This window comes from Carettochelys insculpta, chromosome 22 (assembly GCF_033958435.1).
Source record: "Carettochelys insculpta isolate YL-2023 chromosome 22, ASM3395843v1, whole genome shotgun sequence".
NCBI lineage: Eukaryota > Metazoa > Chordata > Testudines > Carettochelyidae > Carettochelys > Carettochelys insculpta.
Genome location: NC_134158.1, coordinates 10654766 through 10677930, shown reverse-complemented (window position 1 = coordinate 10677930; position 23165 = coordinate 10654766). Strand labels below are relative to the sequence as shown.

General features: G+C 70.8%; 2 protein-coding genes across 5 annotated transcripts; one reads left to right on the top strand and one right to left on the bottom strand.

Annotated features, from left to right (window-relative positions):
• The first annotated feature begins 327 nt into the window (after positions 1–327).
• On the top strand, positions 328–7962 carry PPT2 (palmitoyl-protein thioesterase 2). 3 transcript variants are annotated; one of them, XM_075017683.1, is made up of 9 exons: positions 328–538; positions 3983–4172; positions 4921–5074; positions 5291–5386; positions 5847–5954; positions 6035–6118; positions 6295–6379; positions 6566–6620; positions 7449–7962. In XM_075017683.1, the coding sequence occupies exons 2-9, from the start codon at positions 4008–4010 to the stop codon at positions 7590–7592; spliced, it is 891 nt and encodes a 296-aa protein (XP_074873784.1). In that variant the 5' UTR covers positions 328–538; positions 3983–4007; the 3' UTR covers positions 7593–7962. The 3 variants fall into 3 exon arrangements, with proteins under 3 accessions (XP_074873784.1, XP_074873783.1, XP_074873782.1); XM_075017682.1 differs by lacking the exon at positions 328–538 and adding an exon at positions 2321–2397; XM_075017681.1 differs by lacking the exon at positions 328–538 and adding an exon at positions 3492–3541.
• Positions 7963–8898: 936 nt separating this feature from the next.
• On the bottom strand, positions 8899–20919 carry SLC44A4 (solute carrier family 44 member 4). 2 transcript variants are annotated; one of them, XR_012648595.1, is made up of 21 exons: positions 20664–20919; positions 20497–20570; positions 20149–20228; positions 19949–20064; positions 18843–18971; positions 18689–18749; positions 17926–18031; positions 16983–17066; positions 16760–16872; positions 16381–16503; positions 16008–16107; positions 15667–15759; positions 13954–14056; positions 13528–13787; positions 12921–13015; positions 11861–11964; positions 11624–11697; positions 11126–11291; positions 10958–11042; positions 9868–10520; positions 8899–9787 (listed from the first exon to the last, which is right to left on the bottom strand). XR_012648595.1 is itself a non-coding variant. In XM_075017634.1 (20 exons), the coding sequence occupies exons 3-20, from the start codon at positions 20150–20152 to the stop codon at positions 10411–10413; spliced, it is 1926 nt and encodes a 641-aa protein (XP_074873735.1). In that variant the 5' UTR covers positions 20153–20228; positions 20497–20570; positions 20664–20919; the 3' UTR covers positions 8899–10410. The 2 variants fall into 2 exon arrangements, 1 of the variants encoding a protein (XP_074873735.1); XM_075017634.1 differs by having other exon boundaries at positions 8899–10520.
• Between the last annotated feature and the right edge of the window lie 2246 nt (positions 20920–23165).

Below are 23165 nucleotides of genomic sequence, written 5' to 3'. Positions count from 1 at the left end.
CCCCACTGCCCTCCCAGCGCCGGTGAGAACCCAGGAGTCCTGGCTCCCAGCCCCTGCTCCAACCACCAGCCCCCACTGCCCTCCCAGCGCCAGGGAGAACCCAGGAGTCCTGGCTCCCAGCCCTTGCTTTAACCACCAGGCCCCACTGCCCTCCCAGCCCTGCTCCAACCGCCAGCCCCCACTTTCCTCCCAGCGACAGAGAGAACCCAGGAGTCCTGGTGCCCAGCCCCTGCTCTAAGCACCAGCCCCCACTGCCCTCCCAGCACCAGGGAGAACCCAGGAGTCCTGCAGACCAGCCCTGCTCTAACCCCTAGGCCTCGCTCCCAGAGCACTTTGCTCCCTGGAGTGGGAGCAATGTGGGGAAGTCTGTTGACTGGGCGGCTCCACTTCCCCGTGCAGGCTGGGCCGGGCCGAGGGCAGTGAAAGCCGGCGGTGAGATCACAGTGCCGCCGGGGCAGAACCAAAGCCGCCTGTGGCTGGGAGCGGAGGCGGCGGGGGCCAGTGCGGCAGGGCACGGCCCCGGGTTAGCTGCCAGCAGGTGAGCAGGCACTGCCCTGTGCTGGGATTTGGCGGCCCGGCTGGTAGCGATCGGCGCCCCCAGTTACCGAGTCGCTGGGGGGGGTCACAGCCGTGTCTGCCACCCGCCTCTCATGGCCGGCCCGGAGCTGGGAGCTCCCTCCCTCCCCGCAGGCAGAGCAGCACCCGGCAGTCAGCCATGAGACCGCTCCGCCTGGCTGGGCCCAGGGTCCCTGCTTCTGGGCCCAGGCCCAGGCCCGGCTCTCCGCCGTCGGGGCTGTCGCTCAGCTGCCAGTCACCCCGACGTGTCTCTGCCCGCGGTGGGCGAGGGGTGATGGGCTGGACAACGCTGACCCCGTGGGCACCGGCCAGGCTGCAGGGCACCGGACCAGAGGGGTAGGACTGTGCAGGCCCCGACCCGGCACCAGGACACTGGCCAGTCCCAGGGCCCCGACCCGGCACCGGGACACCGGCCAGTCCCAGGGCCCCGACCCGGCACCGGGACACCGGCCAGTCCCAGGGCGCCGGACCAGCACCGGGACACCAGCCAGTCCCAGGGCCCCGACCCGGCACCGGGACACCGGCCAGTCCCAGGGCGCCGGACCAGCACCGGGACACCGGCCAGTCCCAGGGCCCCGACCCGGCACCGGGACACCGGCCAGTCCCAGGGCCCCGACCCGGCACCGGGACACAGGCCAGTCCCAGGGCCCCGACCCGGCACCGGGACACCGGCCAGTCCCAGGGCCCCGACCCAGCACTGGGACACCGGCCAGTCCCAGGGCCCCGACCCGGCACCGGGACACCGGCCAGTCCCAAGGCGCCGGACCAGCACCGGGACACAGGCCAGTCCCAGGGCGCCGGACCAGCACCGGGACACAGGCCAGTCCCAGGGCCCCGACCCGGCACCGGGACACCGGCCAGTCCCAAGGCACCGGACCAGCACCGGGACACAGGCCAGTCCCAGGGCGCCGGACCAGCACCGGGACACAGGCCAGTCCCAGGGCCCCGACCCGGCACCGGGACACAGGCCAGTCCCAGGCGCCGGATCAGAGTGGTTCTGCCTGTAGCCATGTGCAGGCCCCGACCCGGCATTCAGAGCGATGTGCTCAGAGCCTCTGGAAGGCGACCCGGGAGGCGGTGGGGACCGGGCTGAAAGGGTAGCAGCCCGGCCCAGCCCAGCCTGGCCGTTGGCTCTGCCAGGGTGCGTGGTCCCAGGTGCCGGTGGGTGCCCGTGTTCCCACCTGCCAGGGAACTCGCCAGCCCTGGGGTTCAGCGCCGGGGGGCTGCCAGCGGGGCTGTGGGATCGTGGCCTCGCTGAGGGCTCTCCCCTGGCCCGGCGTCGCTCCGCCTGTCGGGGGACCCTGGGGCGTGGGGCTGGCACCTGCGGCGTGAGGCAATGGGCCTGGCAGAACCAGTCGCGCTGGCCTGGCCGCTGGCTTCCTGTCCCGGCCTCGCGCCAGGAGCTGTACACAGGGACGCGCCACGCCCGGCCCAGGTGCTGCGTCAGGGGACAGGACGTGCTGGTCGGGGCTGGGTCTCCCCAGCTCTGGGCCGTCCGACAGAGCCGGGAGAGGCGGGTGCGGGCTGGGCCGTCCGACGCAGCCAGGAGAGGCGGGTGCGGGCTGGGCCGTCCGACAGAGCCGGGAGAGGCGGGTGCGGGCTGGGCCGTCCGACGCAGCCAGGAGAGGCGGGTGCGGGCTGGGCCGTCCGACAGAGCCGGGAGAGGCGGGTGCGGGCTGGGCCGTCCGACGCAGCCGGGAGAGGCGGGTGCGGGCTGGGCCGTCCGACGCAGCCAGGAGAGGCGGGTGCGGGCTGGGCCGTCCGACAGAGCCAGGAGAGGCGGGTGCGGGCTGGGCCGTCCGACGCAGCCGGGAGAGGCAGGTGCGGGTTGGGCCGTCGGACACAGTGGGGGGGGCGGGGGCGGGCTGGGCCATCCGACGCAGCCGGGGGGGGGGCGGGGGAGGCGGGTGCAGGGCCCCCCCGTGCAGGCTGGCCAGCCGCCCAGTGTCCTCAGCGCCTCTTAACAGGCCCTTACCCAGCCCAGTGTTTGCCCTGCAATCCGCTCGCGTGCGGGCCTGGGGGGACACGCCTGGGCTCTCTCCCGCCTGGTGGGGGGACACGCCTGGGCTCTCTCCCGCCTGGGCTCTCTCCCGCCTGGGGGGGGACACGCCTGGGCTCTCTCCCGCCTGGGGGGGGACACACGCCTGGGCTCTCTCCCGCCTGGGGGGGGGACACGCCTGGGCTCTCTCCCGCCTGGGGGGGGGACACGCCTGGGCTCTCTCCCGCCTGGGGGGGGACACACGCCTGGGCTCTCTCCCGCCTGGGGGGGGACACACGCCTGGGCTCTCTCCCGCCTGGGGGGGGACACGCCTGGGCTCTCTCCCGCCTGGGGGGGGACACACGCCTGGGCTCTCTCCCGCCTGGGGGGGGGACACGCCTGGGCTCTCTCCCGCCTGGGGGGGACACGCCTGGGCTCTCTCCCGCCTGGGGGGGGACACGCCTGGGCTCTCTCCCGCCTGGGGGGGACACACGCCTGGGCTCTCTCCTGCCTGGGGGGGGGACACGCCTGGGCTCTCTCCCGCCTGGGGGGGACACACGCCTGGGCTCTCTCCCGCCTGGGGGGGACACACGCCTGGGCTCTCTCCCGCCTGGGGGGGACACGCCTGGGCTCTCTCCCGCCTGGGGGGGACACACGCCTGGGCTCTCTCCCGCCTGGGGGACACACGCCTGGGCTCTCTCCTGCCTGGGGGGGGACACACACGCCTGGGCTCTCTCCCGCCTGGGGGACACACGCCTGGGCTCTCTCCCGCCTGGGGGGGGGACACGCCTGGGCTCTCTCCCGCCTGGGGGGGGGACACACACGCCTGGGCTCTCTCCCGCCTGGGGGGGGGGGGACACACGCCTGGGGGGGGGCCGTAGAACGCTCATCCGTTGCTAGGCAACCCGGGGCGGTTCCCAGGGGCCGGCCCCGGCCCCGGAAGTGACGTGGAGGGGGAGGGGGGGAGGTAAACAAGGCCTCACTCGGGTGAGTTCCCCCCGCCGCGGACGCCTGGGTTCCCGAGGGGGGGAGGGGGAGCCGGACGCCTGGGGTCCTGGGCGGGGGGGAGCCGGACGCCTGGGTTCCTGGGCGGGGAGGGGGAGGGGGAGCCGGACGCCTGGGTTCCTGGGCGGGGGGAGCGGGAGCCGGACACCTGGGTTCCTGGGCGGGGAGGGGGAGCCGGACGCCTGGGTTCCTGGGCGGGGGGAGGGGGAGCCGGACGCCTGGGTTCCTGGGCGGCGGGGGGGGGAGCCGGACGCCTGGGTTCCTGGGCGGCGGGGGGGGGAGCCGGACGCCTGGGTTCCTGGGCGGGGGGAGGGGGAGCCGGACGCCTGGGTTCCCGGGGCGGGGGGAGGGGGAGGGGGAGCCGGACGCCTGGGTTCCCGGGGGCAGCGGCTCCGGGCCCCGCTCACGCTCTCTCTTGCGCAGACCCCGGTGGCGGCGGCCCCGCAGGATGCCGGGGCGACCCCTGAGGAGTTGGGGGGCCCTGGCCCCCCTCCTCCTGCTGCCGCTCGGCCTCCTGCTCTCGCTGGGCGCCTCCTACAAGCCCGTCGTGGTGGTGCACGGCCTCTTCGACAGCCCCGCCGAGTTCACCCCCCTGCGCCGCTTCATCAGCCAGGTGCGCCGGACGCCTGGGTCCCCGGCCGGCTCGGGGCGGGCAGGGGGCTGGTGGTCAGAGCGGGGGGCTGGGAGCCAGGACTCCTGGGTTCTCCCCAACTCTGGGGGCAGTGGGGGCTGGTGGTCAGAGCAGGGGCTGGGATCCAGGACTCCTGGGTTCTCCCCAACTCTGGGGGCAGTGGGGCCTGGTGGTCAGAGCAGGGGCTGGGATCCAGGACTCCTGGGTTCTGACCCCACACTTGCCTGGCACCTGCACGTGGGGCTCTGGAGTTGCCTCACTCACTCCTCACACCCGAATCGGTCACGGCTGCGCGGCGAGCGCAGGGGGTGGTGGCGCTGCCTGCTCCTGCTGCTGTTACCACTCGCCGCTCCGGTGCGTCGCGTGGGGACCAGGCGCCTTCCCCCGGGGCCAAGCCCCATGGAGGTGGGCGCTGAGCCGCCCCAGCCGGGAGCCGCTGGCCTGGCTGAGAGCGGTGGGTTCCCAGCCCTCGGGCAGCGTGTCTGTTGGCTCAGCCACCAGGGTCGACCGGCGCCTTGTACCCGTGGATCCCTGCCGGGTTCCTGCGCCGGTCCCCTCCTCGCAGCTGCAGGTGCATGGCCTCCGGAGCAGCGCCAAGCCCGTCTGGGAAGGCTCTCGCCAGCTCCCCACGTAACGAACCCCCCGTGTGCAGCGGGGCTGGGCCGGGGACTGTGGACTGGGCCGGGCCGGGCCAGCCAGCCGGGCTCTGACGCGCCTCTCCCCGGCACAGAGCCACCCTGGCACCAATGTGACGGTGGTGGATCTCTTCGATCGCAGCCAGAGCCTGAAGCCGCTCTGGGTGCAGGTGGAGGGGTTCCGCACAGCCGTTTCCCCCATCATGCAGAACGCAGCTGACGGCCTCCATCTCATCTGCTACTCCCAGGGTACGGCTGGGCCCCTGCCATGGCTGGGGGGGCAGGGGCTGCGGGGTGGGAGTGAGGGGCACCGACAGGGCTGGGGGCAGGACTGAGGGGGCAGGGGAGGGGGACAGGCTTTGGGGCCCTGCTGCCCCCCGGGAAGTGCATCGGCCCTGGAGGCCAGCCTGGGCCAGGGGAGCCCAGTGGCTTTGCTCCCCCCCACCATGTGCTGTGTCCCCCCAGGGGGGCTCATCTGCCGGGCGCTGATCTCCACCATGGCTGACCACAATGTGGACACCTTCATCTCCCTGTCTGCCCCCCAGATGGGGCAGTATGGTGGTGAGTGGCTGGGGGGGCATGGGGGGGTCACCCCAGACGGGGCCGTATGGCGGTGGGTGGCCGGGGGGCACTGGGGTTCACCCCCGATGGGGCCATATGGTGGTGGGTGGCCGGGGGGACACTGGGGGTTCACCCCCGACAGGGCCGTACGGCGGTGGGTGGCCGGGGGGACACTGGGGGTCACCCCCGACGGGGCCATACGGCGGTGGGTGGCCGGGGGGCACTGGGGGTCACCCCCGACGGGGCCGTACGGCGGTGGGTGGCCAGGAGGACACTGGGGGGTCACCCCAGATGGGGCCGTACGGCGGTGGGTGGCCGGGGGGCACTGGGGTTCACCCCCGACGGGGCCGTACGACGGTGGGTGGCCGGGGGGCACTGGGGGTCACCCCAGATGGGGCCGTATGGCGGTGGGTGGCCGGGGGGCACTGAGCGAGCCTGGCCGGACGCCCTCACCCCGCAGACACCCAGTACCTGCGCTGGCTCTTTCCCCGGTACATGAAGTCCAACCTGTACCGGTTCTGCTACACCCGCCTGGGCCAGGACGTCTCCATCTGCAACTACTGGAACGGTGAGATGGGGGCCGGGGCGGGGCGGGGCGGGGGGCTCGGCGGCTCCTGCAGGCCCTGACCCCAGCCCTCTGCCTTCCAGACCCACATCACCGAGACCTTTACCTCAACTCCAGCAACTTCCTGGCCCTGCTCAATGGGGAGAGAGCCCATCCCAACGCCACAGGTAAGGCTGCCCCCAGCTCGGCCCCCTGACGGCCCCTCAGCCTGCCAGCCACAGCCCCAACCCCCACTGGTGCCCTCCCCACAACCCTGGGCCTGGTTTGCCTGGGCTGGTCAGCACAGGTGGGGTGTGGAGGTGGGGTCCCCAAACCCCCGTAACTGCCTCCCCTCTGTCCCCAGCATGGCGGAAGAACCTCCTGCGGATCCGGCAGCTGGTGCTGGTCGGGGGCCCAGATGACGGGGTGATCACCCCCTGGCAGTCCAGGTCAGGCGCGGGGAGGGCAGTGGGGAGGAGCCAAGGGTGGGGGCAGGGGAGAACACAAATTGGGCTGGGGAGGTGGTGATGGGGTGGGGGTTGGGGGCCAGGAGGTGCCAGGCGAGCAGGTCACACACTGGGGCCACCTCAGGGCTGGGTCTCGGCTCACTGTGACCCTCCCTCCCCCGCCAACAGCCTCTTCGCCTTCTACGACCTCAATGAGACGGTGACAGACATGGAACAGCAGCTGGTGAGTGGAACGGGGAGGGGCAGGGAGCCCGGACGCCTGGGTTCTTTCCCCGGTGCTGGGAGGGCAGTGGGGCTGGGGGTTAGAGCAGGGGCCGGGAGCCAGGACTCCTGGGTTCTCCCTGGTGCTGGGAGGGCAGTGGGGGCTGGGGGTTAGAGCAGGGGCCGGGACGCCTGGGTTCTCTCCCTGGCGCTCGGAGGGCAGTGGGGGCTGGGGATTAGAGCAGGGGCTGGGAGCCCGGACGCCTGGGTTCTCTCCCCGGTGCTGGGAGGGCAGGGGGGGCTGGTGGTTAGAGCAGGGGCTGGGAGCCTGGACTCCTGGGTTCTCTCCCCGGTGCTGGGAGGGCAGTGGGGGCTGGGGGTTAGAGCGGGGGCTGGGAGCCAGGACTCCTGGGTTCTCCCTGGCGCTGGGAGGGCAGTGGGGCCTGGGGGTTAGAGCAGGGGCCGGGAGCCAGGACTCCTGGGTTCTCCCTGGCGCTGGGAGGGCAGTGGGGGCTGGTGGTTGGAGCAGGGGCCGGGAGCCAGGACTCCTGGGTTCTCCCCCCGGTGCTGGGAGGGCAGTGGGGGCTGGTGGTTGGAGCAGGGGCCGGGAGCCAGGACTCCTGGGTTCTCCCCCCGGTGCTGGGAGGGCAGTGGGGGCTGGGGGTTAGAGCAGGGGCTGGGAGCCAGGACTCCTGGGTTCTCTCCCCGGTGCTGGGAGGGCAGTGGGGGCCGGGGGTTAGAGCAGGGGCTGGGAGCCAGGACTCCTGGGTTCTCCCGGGTTCTCGCAGGGCCGGGGGGACAGAGGGACAGGGAAGGGCTTTGTGAACCTATAGCCCCTGCCCCCCACCAGGTTTACCTGCATGACACCTTCGGGCTGAAGACGCTGGATGCCCGCGGGGCCATCGCCCGGTGCCTGGTGCCCGGCGTTCAGCACACGGCCTGGCACTCCAACCACAGTGTCTACCAGGCCTGCCTGGCCCCCTGGCTCTCCTAGCGCCCTCGCCTCCGGGCCGGGGGTCCTGGTGCTGCGTGAGGGCCCAGCCCCCTTCCAGGGCCTGGCTGCCAGCTGCCGGTGTTAACCCTTTCCTGCCTGGCTGGCGGGGGCCCAAGGGGCTGCCCCTTTGCTTTGGACTCAGGGATTATGGGGTGTCCTCGTGCCCCATTTATACCCCCCAGGCAGGCCTGAACCCTTGGCGGCAGTGGACCCTGCAGGAAATTGCGGGTACCTCAGGGTGAAAGGGGGGGCCAGGAGTTTTTAGTTACCTTGGCAGGAGAGGCTTTTGGGGTGTGGGCCTGGAGAAGCTGCAGGCAGCCCAGGTGGGGTTCACACAGGGGCCATGGGGGTGAGACTGGGGAGCACAAGGCAGGAGTTGGGGGTGGCCATGGGGGGAGGGAGTGTTTTGCACATGGGGGGGGAAAGGCAGGGGTCCTTGGGCAGGACTTGCACATTATGGGGGGGGCAGTTTGCAGGGCTGAGGGAGGGGTGCTGTCCTATGGGGGTTAGGCCTGGCCCAGTCCGGCTGTGGATGTTGGGGTTCAGCCTGAGTGCTGGGGGCTTGGGTCTGAGGGTCCCCAGCAGGTGTTTCCAGCAGCACATCCAGCTGGGGGTGGAGTGCTGTGGGGAGGGGGGGGGCGGCGTCACAGCTGTGCTGACTGCAGGGTGCAGTGTGGGGGGGGGCGGTCTGTGGGCTGGTGTGCTTTGACTAGGGCCAGTGCTAGGCTCAGGGTGTGGGGGGGCAGGGCTGGGGCTGAGGCACTATTGCTACAGGAAACACACTGTGGGGGGCAGGAGCACAGGCCCTGAGCTCTGCTCCACCCGGCCAGGGGGCTCCTGCTGGGGTAACCTGGCGCCCAGGTGACACCTCTGGGCTACAGACAAAGGAGGAGGTGGAGCCTGAGGGGCTTGAAGTGGAAGCAGTGAGTCTGGGCTGGGATGAGAGAGACAAAGGCCCCGGCTCCGGGGACCCCTCGGGGCCTCCTCTCCCCAGCGTGGCTGGGACCGGCTGTCTCTGCCGGCTGCGCTGACCCCTCCGTACGACGCTGCGTCCTGTCGGCTAATAAACCCGCTGTTCTCCTGCCAGTGAGCGTCACTCCTGCCTGGGGTTTTGAGGGGCGGGGGGGGGGGGGGAGAAATGCAGAGCTTGGGGCCCCCAACCCCATCACAACAGGGCCAGGAGGTCCCCCCCCAGCTGCTGGTTCCTGTGCTCACAAGTCGGTTCTACGCTGCAGGCCAAGCGCCCCATAACCCCCGCCTGCCCCCCACCCCAGCTGCGTGTGAAGGGATGAGCGGAGCCCCGTCCTCTCCAAAGTGTCTTTAATAAAATCTCAGCTGCGGCCGGTGGCGGCGGTTTAGGGCCAGTCCCACGGGCCGTGTGGCACCTGGCCAGAGGGAGTCACAGTTACAGCCGCAACGTGGCACCTGGCCAGAGGAAGGCAGTTACAGACAGGAAGTGGCCTGTGTCGGACAGGAAATGACACGTCAGGGACAGGAAGTGGCACCTGGCCAGAGGAAGGCAGTTACAGACAGGAAGTGGCCTGTGTCAGACAGGAAATGACACGTCAGGGAGAGGAAGAGGCACTTGGCCAGAGGAAGTCAGTTACTGTGTCGGACAGGAAATGACACGTCAGGGACAGGAAGCAGCACCTGGCCAGAGGAAGTCAGTTACAGACAGGACATGGCCTGTGTCAGACAGGAAATGACACGTCAGGGACAGGAAGCGGCACCTGGCCAGAGGAAGTCAGTTACAGACAGGAGGTGGCCTGTGTCGGACAGGAAATGACACGTCAGGGACAGGAAGCGGCACCTGGCCAGAGGAAGTCAGTTACAGACAGGAGGTGGCCTGTGTCGGACAGGAAATGACATGTCAGGGACAGGAAGCAGCACCTGGCCAGAGGAAGTCAGTTACAGACAGGACGTGGCCTGTGTCGGACAGGAAATGACACGTCAGGGACAGGAAGCAGCACCTGGCCAGAGGAAGTCAGTTACAGACAGGACGTGGCCTGTGTCAGACAGGAAATGACACGTCAGGGACAGGAAGCGGCACCTGGCCAGAGGAAGTCAGTTACAGACAGGAGGTGGCCTGTGTCGGACAGGAAATGACACGTCAGGGAGAGGAAGAGGCACCTGGCCAGAGGAAGTCAGTTACTGTGTCGGACAGGAAATGACACGTCAGGGACAGGAAGTGGCACCTGGCCAGAGGAAGTCAGTTACAGACAGGAGGTGGCCTGTGTCGGACAGGAAATGACACGTCAGGGAGAGGAAGAGGCACCTGGCCAGAGGAAGTCAGTTACTGTGTCAGACAGGAAATGACACGTCAGGGACAGGAAGAGGCACCTGGCCAGAGGAAGTCAGTTACAGACAGGACGTGGCCTGTGTCAGACAGGAAATGACACGTCAGGGACAGGAAGTGGCACCTGGCCAGAGGAAGTCAGTTACTGTGTCAGACAGGAAATGACATGTCAGGGACAGGAAGAGGCACCTGGCCAGAGGAAGTCAGTTAGGGACAGGACGTGGCCTGTGTCGGATAGGAAATGACACGTCAGGGACAGGAAGTGGCACCTGGCCAGAGAAAGAGTTACTGTGTCAGACAGGAAATGACACGTCAGGGACAGGAAGCGGCACCCGGCCAGAGGAAGTCAGTTAGGGACAGGAAGTGGCACCTGGCCAGAGGAAGTCAGTTAGGGACAGGACGTGGTCCCTGGGCACAGACGTGAGACAGTTCCCGACAGGAAGTGACACAGGCAGGGCCGGCGGGAGGCCAGGAGATGAAGGGGGCGGCTGGGTCAGGGGAGGAGCGGCCAGCGGGGAGGGACTATTTCTTCTTCTCCACCTGCTGGTTCTTCTTGTGGAGGATGCGCATGAGCGAGGCCGGCATGTAGTACGGCCGCTCCTGCGAGCCGTCGTTCCGCTCCAGGTCCTCCACTGCGGGGAGACAGTGGTGAGCCCCGCCCGGCCGGGGGCAGCCGGGGTCGTTCCCGCCCACGCCGGGCCGGGACAGGGAGGGGTCAGCCGGGGTCGTTCCCGCCCACGTCGGGGCGGGACAGGGAGGGGTCAGCTGGGGTCGTTCCCGCCCATGCCAGGCCGGGACGGGGGGGGTCAGCCGGGGTCGTTCCCGCCCACACCAGGCCGGGACAGGGAGGAGTCAGCCGGGGTCGTTCCCGCCCACGTCGGGGCGGGACAGGGGGTCAGCCGGGGTCGTTCCCGCCCACGCCAGGCCGGGACAGGGAGGGGTCAGCCGGGGTCGTTCCCGCCCACGTCGGGGCGGGACAGGGGGTCAGCCGGGGTTGTTCCCGCCCACACCAGGCCGGGATGGGGGTCAGCCGGGGTCGTTCCCGCCCACGCCAGGCCGGGGCACTCACAGAAGCAGAGGAAGAGGGTGTCCACACACATGCTGTAGACACTGAAGAAGCCCTGGGCGATCAGGTAGGCGCCCACCACCACCGTCTGCCGGGAGAAATGGGGGTCAGGGAGAGGGGGCAGCCCCAGCCCATCCCCACCCCCAGGGAGCCCTGCCCCAGGGGCCGTACCAGGATGGGCAGCCAGTAGTAGTTGAGGGTGGGCGAGCGGAACCGGGGGTCGTCGATGGGGATGCGGCCCGAGAAGAAGAAGAAGCTGAGCACCCCGACGCCCCCCACCACCAGCAGCTTCCCAAAGAGCAGCAGCAGGTCCGTCACCTTGTCCAGCACCACCACCCTGCGGGCAGAGCCCCATGGGTCAGCGCCCGGCCCCCCGGGCGCCCCACACCTCCGCTCCCCTCCCAAAGCCCTACGGGTCAGCGCCCGGGTGCCCCACACCTCCTCTGCCTGCTCACACAGCCCCACGGGTCAGCGCCCGGCCCCCCGGGTGCCCCACACCTCCCCTGCCTGCTCACACAGCCCCACGGGTCAGCGCCCGGCCCCCCTCCCAACCCCCCTCTCCCACCGGCCCCCAAACTCTCGTGCCAGACCCAGATCCACCCCCCAAACCAGTCTCAGCCCAGCCCAGCCCAGCCCAGCCCCCCCCCGAGGACCCAGGCGTCCGGCTACCTGACGATGTTGCGCATGAGCAGTTTGAAGGCGTTTTTGGCCGAGGTGCAGAAGTTTTTCCCGTAGATGGCGATCTGGGGGGACAGCCCAGTAAGGGGGGGGTCATTCCAGCTATGCCCCCCACACCCGCTGCCCGAGAGCTCCCCCTCACACCCACAGGACACCCCCAACGCCCCTGGGCTCCTCCACCAGCTGAACGGGCACCACGGGACCCCCCAGGGTCACCCCCGGCCTCACCATGATGTAGGCGTTGCGGTTCAGGAACTTGATGAATTTCTCCAGGCACCAGAAGCAGCATTTCAGGCAGCAGAGGAGGCAGCGCGTGAAGGGGTTCTGGGCTCCTGGGGGGAGGGGAGGGGAGCCCGTCAGCCACGTCCGGGTTCCCACGGCCCCGTGGGGGGTCTCTGCACCCCGGCCCCTGAGACGGGGGGGTGCTGAGCCTCAGGAGGGGCCCAGGACTGGGGTACGGCGCTGAACCCCCCAATGTTTCAGGGTCCCCTGAGCCCCGGGATGGGCCCAGGACTGGGGTATGGTGCTGAACCCCACAGTGTTTCAGGGTCTCCTGAGGCCCGAGATGGGGCCAGGATGGGGTACGGTGCTGAACCCCACAGTGTTTCAGGGTCCCCTGAGCCCCGGGATGGGCCCAGGATGGGGTACGGTGCTGAACCCCACAGTGTTTCAGGGTCTCCTGAGGCCCGAGATGGGCCCAGGACTGGGGTATGGTGCTGAACCCGACAGTGTTTCAGGGTCTCCTGAGGCCCGAGATGGGGCCAGGATGGGGTACGGTGCTGAGCCCCATAATGTTTTGGGGTCCCCAGAACGGGCCCAGGACTGGGGTATGGCACTGAACCCCACAATGTTTTGGGGTCCCCAGAACGGGCCCAGGACTGGGGTATGGCACTGAACCCCACAATATTTTGGGGTCCTCAGAACCCCAGGATGGGCCTAGGACTGGGGTACGGCACTGAACCCCACAATGTTTCAGGGTCCCCAGAACCCCAGGATGGGACCAGGACTGGGGCAGGGTGAGGTTCGGGGTACAAGGTCAAGCAGCTCAGTGCCTGCGGGACTGGCCCAGCTGGAGGCACCCAGGAGCTGGGGGGCAGGGCTGTGAGGGGCAGACGTTCGGGGCCATGTGCATGTGCTGGCAGAGGGAGCTGGGGAGCCCGGGGGGCGGGGCGCCCAGGGCGGGAGCACCCCAACGGGCTCAGACTTCCATGGGCTGCTCTCTTGGAGAAAGCAGGAACGGGGGCACTAGGGGAGGCTGGGGGGCCACTCTGCCCCCCAGGGGCCCCACCTTTGAGTTTATGGTCCAGATACTCCAGGATGATGCGGATCAGCTGGACGATGGTCAGGATGAGCGCCCCAAAAGCCAGCGAGCCCGTGTGGTACCTGCAGGGAGAGAACCCAGCAGGAACTCCCAAGGCGCAGGTGGGTGCATCTTGGGGGGCACCCATGGGGAGCAGGGCTGGGGAGAGGCAGTGGGGGCCAGGGTGACCCCTGGGGGGCTCACCACAGCGCCCGCAGGTACAAGCTCCCCAGAGCACAGGCGGGCACGGCCCAGGGCAGGGGGATCAGCGAGGCGCAGGGCGGGGGGACCCCAGGGGAGACCAGCGCAGGGCAGAGTACCCCGGGGGCTCACCGCAGCGCCCGCAGGTACGAGCCGCCCACGGTGCAGGCGGGCACGGCCCAGGGCAGGGGGATCAGTGAGGCGGACCCCAGGGGAGACCAGCGCAGGGCAGGGGACTGGGGGTGGGGGACCAGCGAGGGGCAGGGGACCCCGGGGACTCACCACAGCGCCCGCAGGTACGAGCCGCCCACGGCGCAGGCGGGCACGGCCCAGGGACCCCAGGGGAGACCAGCGCAGGGCAGGGGATTGGGGGTGGGGGACCCCGGGGGCTCACCGCAGCGCCCGCAGGTACGAGCCGCCCACGGCGCAGGCGGGCACGTCCCGGGCCTTGTCGCGCGCCCAGTAGTAGGAGGCGAAGGCGCCGGCCAGGGCGCACTGCCCCAGCGCCAGCACGAAGTTGGCAGCCCACAGCAGCCCCAGCACGTTGTAGAGCTGCAGGTTGAAGAGGTTGCGCTGGTAGAGCCCGTCCACGTTGTACTTGTAGAAGCTGCAGCTCACGGCCGTGCAGGGCCTGTAGTGCGAGGCGTTGAACGTCTGTGGGGAGAGTCACAGCTGGGCACGTGGACCCCGGCGGCCGGCTCAGCCCCCAGCCCCTAGCAGGATGAGGGGGCTGGAGCCTGGGCTCCAGGAGAGGGGAGCAGTGCTTAGAGCGGGGGTGGGGAGCAGCCCGGACTCCAGGGTCCCCGCCCGGCTCACTCACCCTGGGGTCGCAGGTCTCGTTGCCCGAGATGGCGGAGCAGCCGGGGAGGCTGGAGTTGCTGGTGGTGACGCGATACAGGGGAGACCCTGACGTGGCCAAATAACTGGGGGAGCGTCAAGGGGTGACAACAGGAGCACATGGGGCCTGGCCCAGGGCAGGGCAGGGCCGGGCTGGCTCAGAGGGCGAGGGGGAGGAGTGGGGCAGGGCCTGTTCCGGGGGTGGGGGCAGGTGTGGTGTAGTGAGGGATAGGTGTGTGTCTCACACAGGGTGGGGGGCTCCTGCTGGGGGTAACCTGGCGCCCAGGTGACACCTCTGGGCTGCAGACAAAGGGGGAGGTGGAGCCTGAGGGGTTTGAATTGGAACTGGGAGGTGGGAGCAGTGAGTCTGGGCTGCGGGGGGGGGGGGGGGGGAGACGAAGGAGGGGGCCAGGACCCGGCTCTGGGGGCCCCTCGGGGCCTCCTCTCCCCAGCGTGGATGGGACTGGCTGTCTCTGCCGGCTGCACTGACTCCTCTGTACGATGCTGTGTCCTGTCGGCTAATAAACCCGCTGTTCTCCTGCCAGTGAGAGTCACTCCTGCCTGCGGCCGGGGGCAGTGCCTGGGGGACCCCTGAACCCCATCACACTCCTGCCTGCAGCCAGGGGCAGCGCCTGGGGGACCCCTGAACCCCATCACACTCCTGCCTGCGGCCGGGGGCAGTGCCTGGGGACCCCTGAACCCCATCACACTACTGCCTGCAGCTGGGGGCAGCGCCTGGGGGACCCCTGAACCCCATCACACTCCTGCCTGCGGCTGGGGGCAGTGCCTGGGGACCCCTGAACCCCATCACACTCCTGCCTGCAGCCGGGGGCAGCGCCTGGGGGACCCCTGAACCCCATCACACTCCTGCCTGTGGCCGGGGGCAGCGCCTGGGGGACCCCGAGCCCCATCACACTCCTGCCTGCGGCCGGGGGCAGCGCCTGGGGGACCCCGAGCCCCATCACACTCCTGCCTGCGGCCGGGGGCAGCGCCTGGGGGACCCCTGAACCCCATCACACTCCTGCCCGTGGCCGGGGGTAGCGCCTGGGGGACCTCGAGCCCCATCACACTCCTGCCTGTGGCCGGGGGCAGCGCCTGGGGGACCCCGAGCCCCATCACACTCCTGCCTGCGGCCAGGGGCAGCGCCTGGGGGACCCCGAGCCCCATCACACTCCTGCCTGCGGCCGGGGGCAGCGCCTGGGGGACCCCGAGCCCCATCACACTCCTGCCTGCGGCCGGGGGCAGCGCCTGGGGGACCCCGAACCCCATCACACTCCTGCCTGCGGCCGGGGGCAGCGCCTGGGGGACCCCGAGCCCCATCACACTCCTGCCTGCGGCCGGGGGCAGCGCCTGGGGGACCCCGAGCCCCATCACACTCCTGCCTGCGGCCGGAGGTAGCGCCTGGGGGACCCCTGAACCCCATCACACTCCTGCCTGCGGCCGGGGGCAGCGCCTGGGGGACCCCTGAACCCCATCACACTCCTGCCTGCGGCCGGGGGCAGCGCCTGGGGGACCCCGAGCCCCATCACACTCCTGCCCGTGGCCGGGGGTAGCGCCTGGGGGACCCCTGAACCCCATCACACTCCTGCCTGCGGCCGGGGGCAGCGCCTGGGGGACCCCGAGCCCCATCACACTCCTGCCTGCGGCCGGGGGCAGCGCCTGGGGGGACCCCGAGCCCCATGCCAGCAGAGGATACAGCGCGGTCATGGCCCAGTAGGCCACGCAGATGAGCAGCAGCAGGAAGGTAACCAGGGGGTGGAAGAGGGTGGAAATCATGTGCCCCACGGCCCTGCGGGCAGACAGTCGGGGGCCTCGTTAGTGCCTCTTCAGGCCTCCCCAGGCCCTGCCCCCCGAGAGCCCCACAGCGCTCACCTGCCAGCCAGCACCTCGACGGGCCCATCTACCCTGGCGTCCCGGCTGTGGCCCATCGGGCCCAGCTTGCCCAGCCTCCCCCTGCCCCGGAGAGCCCCACTGCTGCCCCACCCCCGAGCCCTGCGCCGGCAGGTCCCCGGTGAATGCGGCGGCCAGGGCACGCACCGGCTGGCCTCCTGGATGAGGGCAATGGCAATGAGGATGCGCTTGCGGAGGAAGACGAGGACGAGCAGCAGGACCCCTTCGACCACGGCCAGGACGATCACTGCAGGCGGGCGGGAGGGCGGTGAGGCTGCAGCAGAGACGCCCCCCGGCGGGAAGGATTTGGGGCCCCCCCAGGGGGAGACTCCAGCCCGGCCCAGCCGAACCCGCAATCCTGGGGGGCTCCCCAGGGACAAGGCCCCCAGTTTCAGGGCTGAAGGGCTCCCCCACGCGAGGGCCTCCCCAGGGTGGGGCGCCCCAGTGCCCGTGGGGCTGGCAGAGCCCCCAGAGCCCCCGGCGGGCAGGGGAGGGGAGGGGAGGGGAGGGGCCAACTCACGGGCCGCCAGCCATGTCTCCTGCACGTGGGAGTAGACGCTGAAGTCGGTGGTGAAGCCGACGTTGGTGATGGTGGCGCCGGCCGCGCGCAGGGTGCTGTACTCCTGCCAGCAGTGGTAGATCCCTGGGGGGTGGTGGTGGGGGTCACCAGAGGGCAAGGATCCCCAGCCCCCCACCATGCAGCCTCCGGACCCCCAGTACGGGCCCCAGCCCATCGCCTGGGGACCCCAAAGCAACCACCCCACAGCCCCTCCCTATCTAGCCCCGCCCCAGACAGCTCCTCCCCATCTAGCTCCACTAGCCCCACCCCCAGACAGCCCCTCCCCATCTAGCCCCACCCCCAGACAGCTCCTCCCCCTCCCCTAGCTCCGCCCACCTACCGTAGGCGCCGAGGACAAGCACCCCGAGGATCAGGACCCAGACGAGGACCCCGGCCACCAGCCGCAGCAGCAGCAGGAACAGGAAGCTCAGCAGCATGGCGATCAGCAGCCCGCTGGGGGGGAAAGGGGGTGAGAACCGAGCCAGGACGCCTGGGTCCCACTGCCCCTCCCCCCAGCCCTGTCGGGTGGGGGAGCTAGCGGACCCCGGGGCTGCCTCACTCACATGAGGATCCAGTACCAGCTGCTGGCGAAATCCTCAAAGATCTTCACACCGATGTCCTTTGCATCCAGCGCCTTCATGATCTGCCTGTGGGGAGGCGGCGCTGTGGGGCTGGAGTGAGGGGTGCCGGCAGGGCTGGGGGGCAGGGGCTGGGGGGTGCCAGCAGGGACTGTGGGGCAGGAGTGGGGGGGCACTGGCGAGGCGGGGCTGCGGGACAGGGGAGGGGGGCACCGGCAAGGCGGGGCTGTGGGGCAGAGGCTGGGGGGAGTGCTGGCGAGGCGGGGCTGCAGGACAGGGGAGGGGGGCACCGGCAGGGCGGGGCTGTGGGGCAGAGGCTGGGGAGAGTGCTGGCCAAGCGGGGCTGTGGGGCAGAGGCTAGGGGGCACTGGCAGGGACTGTAGGGCAGGAGTGGGGGGCGCCGGTGAGGCGGGGCTGTGGGGCACCGGCAGGGCTGTGGGGCAGAGGCTAGGGGGCACCGGCAGGGACTGTAGGGCAGGAGTGGGGGGCGCCGGTGAGGCGGGGCTGTGGGGCACCGGCAGGGCTGTGGGGCAGAGGCTAGGGGGCACCGGCAGGGACTGTAGGGCAGGAGTGGGGGGCGCCGGTGAGGCGGGGCTGTGGGGCACCGGCAGGGCTGTGGGGCAGAGGCTAGGGGGCACCGGCAGGGACTGTAGGGCAGGAGTGGGGGGCGCCGGTGAGGCGGGGCTGTGGGGCAGGAGCGGGGGGCACTGGCGAGGCCAGCCTGTGGGGCACCCGCAGGGCTGTGGGGCAGGAGCAGGGGGCACTGGCGAGGCCAGCCTGTGGGGCACCCGCAGGGCTGTGGGGCAGGAGCGGGGGGCACTGGCGAGGCCAGGCTGTGGGGCACCCGCAGGGCTGTGGGGCAGGAGTGGGGGGGGTGCCGGCGAGGCAGCGCCGGTGGGGCGGGGCCGTGGGGCGGGGCGACACTCACTGGGCTCCGGAGGTGACGAGCTGGCGGCTGGCGTTGGCCGTCAGGTCGGGGAGGACGAAGTTGTCCATCGAGGCCGCGCTCAGGTTGGGGAAGCAGCGGCCGAAGCCTGCGGGGGGAGCAGCCGCGTGGGGGGCGGGGGCGGGGGCGGGGCCGGGGGGCTCCGTGCGACACGCCGGGCGTGTTCACGTTTCACCAGCCCCGTGCGGGAGGGAGGAAGGACGACTCGGCAGCGCGGCCGGCGAGACACCTCCACACGCACAGCGCCCTGCACAGGGCCCAGGCTCGCCTCCGGGCCGGTGAAAGCCGCCAGAGCCGGGCGGGGGCGGGGACTCCCCTCCCCCCAGGGCTGGGCTGGGCTGGGCTGGGCTGGGCCTCCCCCCAGATGCAGGACCGTGGGGGATGGGCTGGGCCGGGCCAGGACTCCCCTCCCCGCCCCCCCATGTGCAGGACAGTCAGGGCTGCGCAGGGTCAGACTGGGCTGGGACTCCCCCCGCACCCCCAGGTGTGGGCTGGGCCGGGCCAAGCCAAGACTCCCCTCCCCAGGTGCAGGACAGTGGGAGGTGGGTGGGGCTGGGACTCCCCCTCCCCCCAGGTGTGGGCTGGGCTGGACGGGACTCCCCTCCCCCTCCGGGTGCAGGACAGTAGGGGCTGGCGGGGGCGTCTGTTCCCTTTGAAGGCTCCAGACACCACGTCACCCCCCCCCCAGCGCCCCACACCCCCCGACCCCCCAGCTGCCGGAGGGAACCCCGGCGCCCGGGCTCACTAGGCGTGGAGGCGAGGGTGTACGGCGGGCAGAGCTCCCGGCTCACGATCTCCGACACCGTCTGCGGGCGACATGGAAGGTGGGTCACATCCGGCACCGGCCAGGAGGAGCCGGGGGCTGGGGGGGGCTGGGGGGGGCTGGGGGGGGCACGCACCAAGCTGGTGTCGGAGAGGTTCAGGCTGGGCACGCACCACGTCTGGGTCAGCACCTCGGCGGGTCTCTTGTTCTGAGACATCACCACCGGCACCACCGTGAAGGAGTCTGGGCAGGCGGCGACGCACACCTGGGGCCGGGACATCACCGCAGACGGCCTCAGGCCCAGGACAACAGCACCCAGAGAACCCAGGAGTCCTGGCTCCAACCACCAGCCCCCACTGCCCTCCCAGTGCCAGAGAGAACCCAGGAGTCCTGGCTCCCGCCCCTGCTCTAACCACCAGCCCCCACTGCCCTCCCGGCGCCAGGGAGAACCCAGGAGTCCTGGCTCCCAGCCCCTGCTCTAACCACCAGCCCCCACTGCCCCCCAGCACTGGGGAGAGAACCCAGGAGTCCTGGCTCCCAGCCCCTGCTCTAACAACCAGCCCCCACTGCCCCCCAGCACCAGGAGAACCCAGGAGTCCTGGCTCCCAGCCCCTGCTCTAACCACCAGCCCCCACTGCCCTCACCGGCGCCGGGGAGAACCCAGGAGTCCTGGCTCCCAGCCCCTGCTCTAACCACCAGCCCCCACTGCCCCCCAGCACTGGGGAGAGAACCCAGGAGTCCTGGCTCCCAGCCCCTGCTCTAACCACCAGCCCCCACTGCCCCCCAGCACCAGGAGAACCCAGGAGTCCTGGCTCCCAGCCCCTGCTCTAACCACCAGCCCCCACTGCCCTCCCGGCGCCGGGGAGAACCCAGGAGTCCTGGCTCCCAGCCCCTGCTCTAACCACCAGCCCCCACTGCCCCCCAGCACTGGGGAGAGAACCCAGGAGTCCTGGCTCCCAGCCCCTGCTCTAACCACCAGCCCCACTGCCCCCCAGCACTGGGGAGAGAACCCAGGAGTCCTGGCTCCCAGCCCCTGCTCTAACCACCAGCCCCCACTGCCCTCCCAGCACCAGGAGAACCCAGGAGTCCTGGCTCCCAGCCCCTGCTCTAACCACCAGCCCCCACTGCCCCCCCAGCACCAGGAGAACCCAGGAGTCCTGGCTCCCAGCCCCTGCTCTACCCACCAGCCCCTGCCGCAGCGCGGGGAGAACCCAGGCACCCCGAGGGGCCCGGCAGCGGTACCTGGGTGGTGGGGCACTGCAGCCCGTTCATGGCGGCGGCCAGCACGTTGAGGGAGGTGACGCACTGGAGCAGGTTGAAGTAGAGCAGGTAGGTTTGCCCCTGGGGGGAGAGGGGGTCAGGGGGGATGTGAGACGCCCAGAGCCAAGCCAGGCATGGGGGGCTGGCCCAGCGGGGGGGACCGGGGGATGGGGGTTACTCACTCATTGCCCCCGATGCCGCAGTAGGGCGCCGGTGGAGTTGCGGGGATACACGACCTGGCGGGGGTCCCCGTACAGCCAGGCTGGCGGGAAGAGCACATGGGGGCGCTGAGGGATGGGGACTGGCTCCCAGGGCCCCACCCCATACTACCCAGCCCCACCACACCCTGCACCCCCAGGCCCCCACTCCCGCACAGCACCTGGCCCCCAGACACCCCCACCCCCTGAGCACCCATTCCCCAGCGCGCCCTGTTCCCTGTAGGGCCCGGCCCCCCACCCCAATTCCCCAGAGCATCCGCCCCCCCGACCCTGCACTGCCCCCTAGCCGGGGCAGCTCTGGGGGCGACTCACCCAGGATCCCCACCACGATGTACCCCGCGAGGAAGACCATGAAGAGGACGCAGCAGAGGATGTCAGTGCAGCTCCTGGGGAGGGGAGGGGGAGCGGTGAGGTCGGGGGCAGGGGACCCCCACAGAGTGAGGGGGATGGGGAGCCCTGCTGGGGGGGGGGTCACTCACCTCTTCTGGATCGGGCCCCGAAAGGAAGGGTCATATTTGCACTGCTCCCCTGTGTGGAGACAAGGAGGTTGGAGCCGGGGCCAGTGGAGCCAGGACGCCTGGGTCGTCCCTGGCGCTGGGAGGGCAGTGGGGGCTGGTGGTTAGAGCAGGGCCTGGAGCCAGGACTCCTGGGTTCTCCCCGGCACTGGGAGGGCAGTGGTGGCTGGTGGTTAGAGCAGGGCTGGGAGCCAGGACTCCTGGGTTCTCCCCAGCGCTGGGAGGGCAGTGGGGGGCTGGTGGGTAGAGCAGGGGGGGGCTGGGAGCCAGGACTCCTGGGTTCTCCCCAGCGCTGGGAGGGCAGTGGGGGCTGGTGGGTAGAGCAGGGGGGGCTGGGAGCCAGGACTCCTGGGTTCTCCCAGCGCTGGGAGGGCAGTGGGGGCTGGTGGTTAGAGCAGGGGTGGGAGCCAGGACTCCTGGGTTCTCCCCAGCGCTGGGAGGGCAGTGGGGGCTGGTGGTTAGAGCAGGGGTGGGAGCCAGGACTCCTGGGTTCTCCCCAGCGCTGGGAGGGCAGTGGGGGCTGGTGGTCAGAGTAGGGGGCTGGCAGCCAGGCTGCGATGCGATGGGTTGGGGGAAGGGGACCCAGCGTCCGGCTCCCACTTGCAGGAGGCGCCCAGGGGGCGGGGGTTAAGGTCAGGACTGATAAGCGCTCACCCATAAAGGGCAATTAAACGGTGATAAGCTGGGCGCGGGCCCCTCCCCCCGCTTCCTTATTGCCCCATAGAAACCAGAGTCCAGCCCCGCCGGGGGGTTCGCGGGGCCCGCCCCCCCCCGGTGCCCCTCCCGCCACACAGGTCCCATCAGACGGGGGGCGGTAAAACCTCGGGGGAGCGGACGGAGCCGCTGCCCCACCCCGGGAGTCCGACTCCCCGGAGCTTCTGTTTCCTCGTTTCCTTGTTACGGCAAACAAACCCTCCCCGCCCCGGGGGCAGGTGTGGTGGGGGGGGGGGGGGAGAAGGAGGGCCCGGAGACGAGGGGCCCCGGGGGGGGCAGGGGGCGGAGGATGGGGTTGGGGGGAAGAGGGACCCCGGAGGGCAGAGGTCGGAGGGCGGGACTTGGGGGGGTAGAGGTGGCCCAGGGGGCGGAGGGAAAGGGGGTTGGGGGGGAGAGGTGTCCCGGGGGCCGGGGGGCGGAGGGAAAGGCGGTTGGGGGGGGAGAGGTGTCCCGGGGGGGCAGAGATCGGAGGGCGGGACTTGGGGGGGGAGAGGTGTCCCGGGGGCCCGGGGGAAAGGGGGTTGGGGGGGGGAGAGGTGTCCCGGGGGCCGGGGGGCGGAGGGAAAGGCGGTTGGGGGGGGAGAGGTGTCCCGGGGGGGCAGAGATCGGAGGGCGGGACTTGGGGGGGGAGAGGTGTCCCGGGGGCCGGGGGGCGGAGGGAAAGGGGGTTGGGGGGGAGAGGTGTCCGGGGGCCGGGGCTTACGGGGGAACAGGGCCGGGGGAACAACCCCTCACAGAGCACAGCTGGGGGGTGTCCCTGCAGGGGGGTCCCCCCGCCCATGGGGTGCGGGGCCCCGATCCGGGCTGGGGACCCCGGGGCGGTCCCCAGCCCCCCTCACCGTAGGACTCCGGCTGCGCTGGCTCCTTGCGCCCCATGGCCGGACCTCGGGCTCTTACCTGCCCCCGGCTTCCTGCTCTGACGTCACAGACACCTGCCCGCAAGCCCCGCCCCCGCACCTGCCCAGCCCCGCCCCCCGCACCTGGTGCCAGGTGCCGGGTCCAGCCCCTCCCCCCGCAACGCAACGCAACGCAACAGCGGGCGGGGCAGCCCTGTGTGACCCCAGCGACAACAGATCCCCACACACCGCGGCCCAGGACCTACCCACAAGCACCAATCCCCCAGGGACCCACACACACACCCCACTACACAGCACCAATCCCCCAGCGACCCCCCCCCACACACGGCACCAATCCCACAGGGACCCCCACCACTACACAGCACCAATCCCACAGGGACCCACACACACACCCCCCCCACACACAGCACCAATCCCCCAGCGACCCCCCCCCACTACACAGCACCAATCCCCCAGGGACACCCCCCACACGCACCCCCCCCCCCACACAGCACCAATCCCCCAGGGACACCCCCCACACACACACACCCCACTACACAGCACCAATCTCCCAGGGACCCCCCGCCACTACACAGCACCAATCCCACAGGGACCCACACACACACACACACCCCTACACAGCACCAATCCCCCAGCGACCCCCCACACACATCCCACTACACAACACCAATCCCACAGGGACCCCCCACACACATCCCCAATCCCACAGGGACCCCCCCCACACACACCCCTACACAGCACCAGTCCCCCAGGGACCACAGACACACAGAGCACTAATTGCACAGGGACGACCCCCCCACCCCACACACACAGAGACCACAGACCCCCACCAGCCCAGGCCCTCGGTACACACACAGCCTCCAGCCCAGACGCTGTACACAAACACACACGAGCA

Coding starts and splice junctions, on each gene's coding strand:
- PPT2 (XM_075017683.1), top strand. CDS start 4,008: ATGCCGGGGCGACCCCTGAGGAGTTGGGGGGCCCTGGCCCCCCTCCTC. Junction 5,075..5,290: donor TCTCATCTGCTACTCCCAGG/GTACGGCTGGGC, acceptor GTGTCCCCCCAG/GGGGGCTCATCTGCCGGGCG. Junction 6,119..6,294: donor AGCCCATCCCAACGCCACAG/GTAAGGCTGCCC, acceptor CTCTGTCCCCAG/CATGGCGGAAGAACCTCCTG.
- SLC44A4 (XM_075017634.1), bottom strand. Junction 13,788..13,953: donor ACGAGACCTGCGACCCCAGG/GTGAGTGAGCCG, acceptor CTCTCCCCACAG/ACGTTCAACGCCTCGCACTA. Junction 10,521..10,957: donor CACCCTCTTCCTCTGCTTCT/GTGAGTGCCCCG, acceptor GTCTCCCCGCAG/TGGAGGACCTGGAGCGGAAC.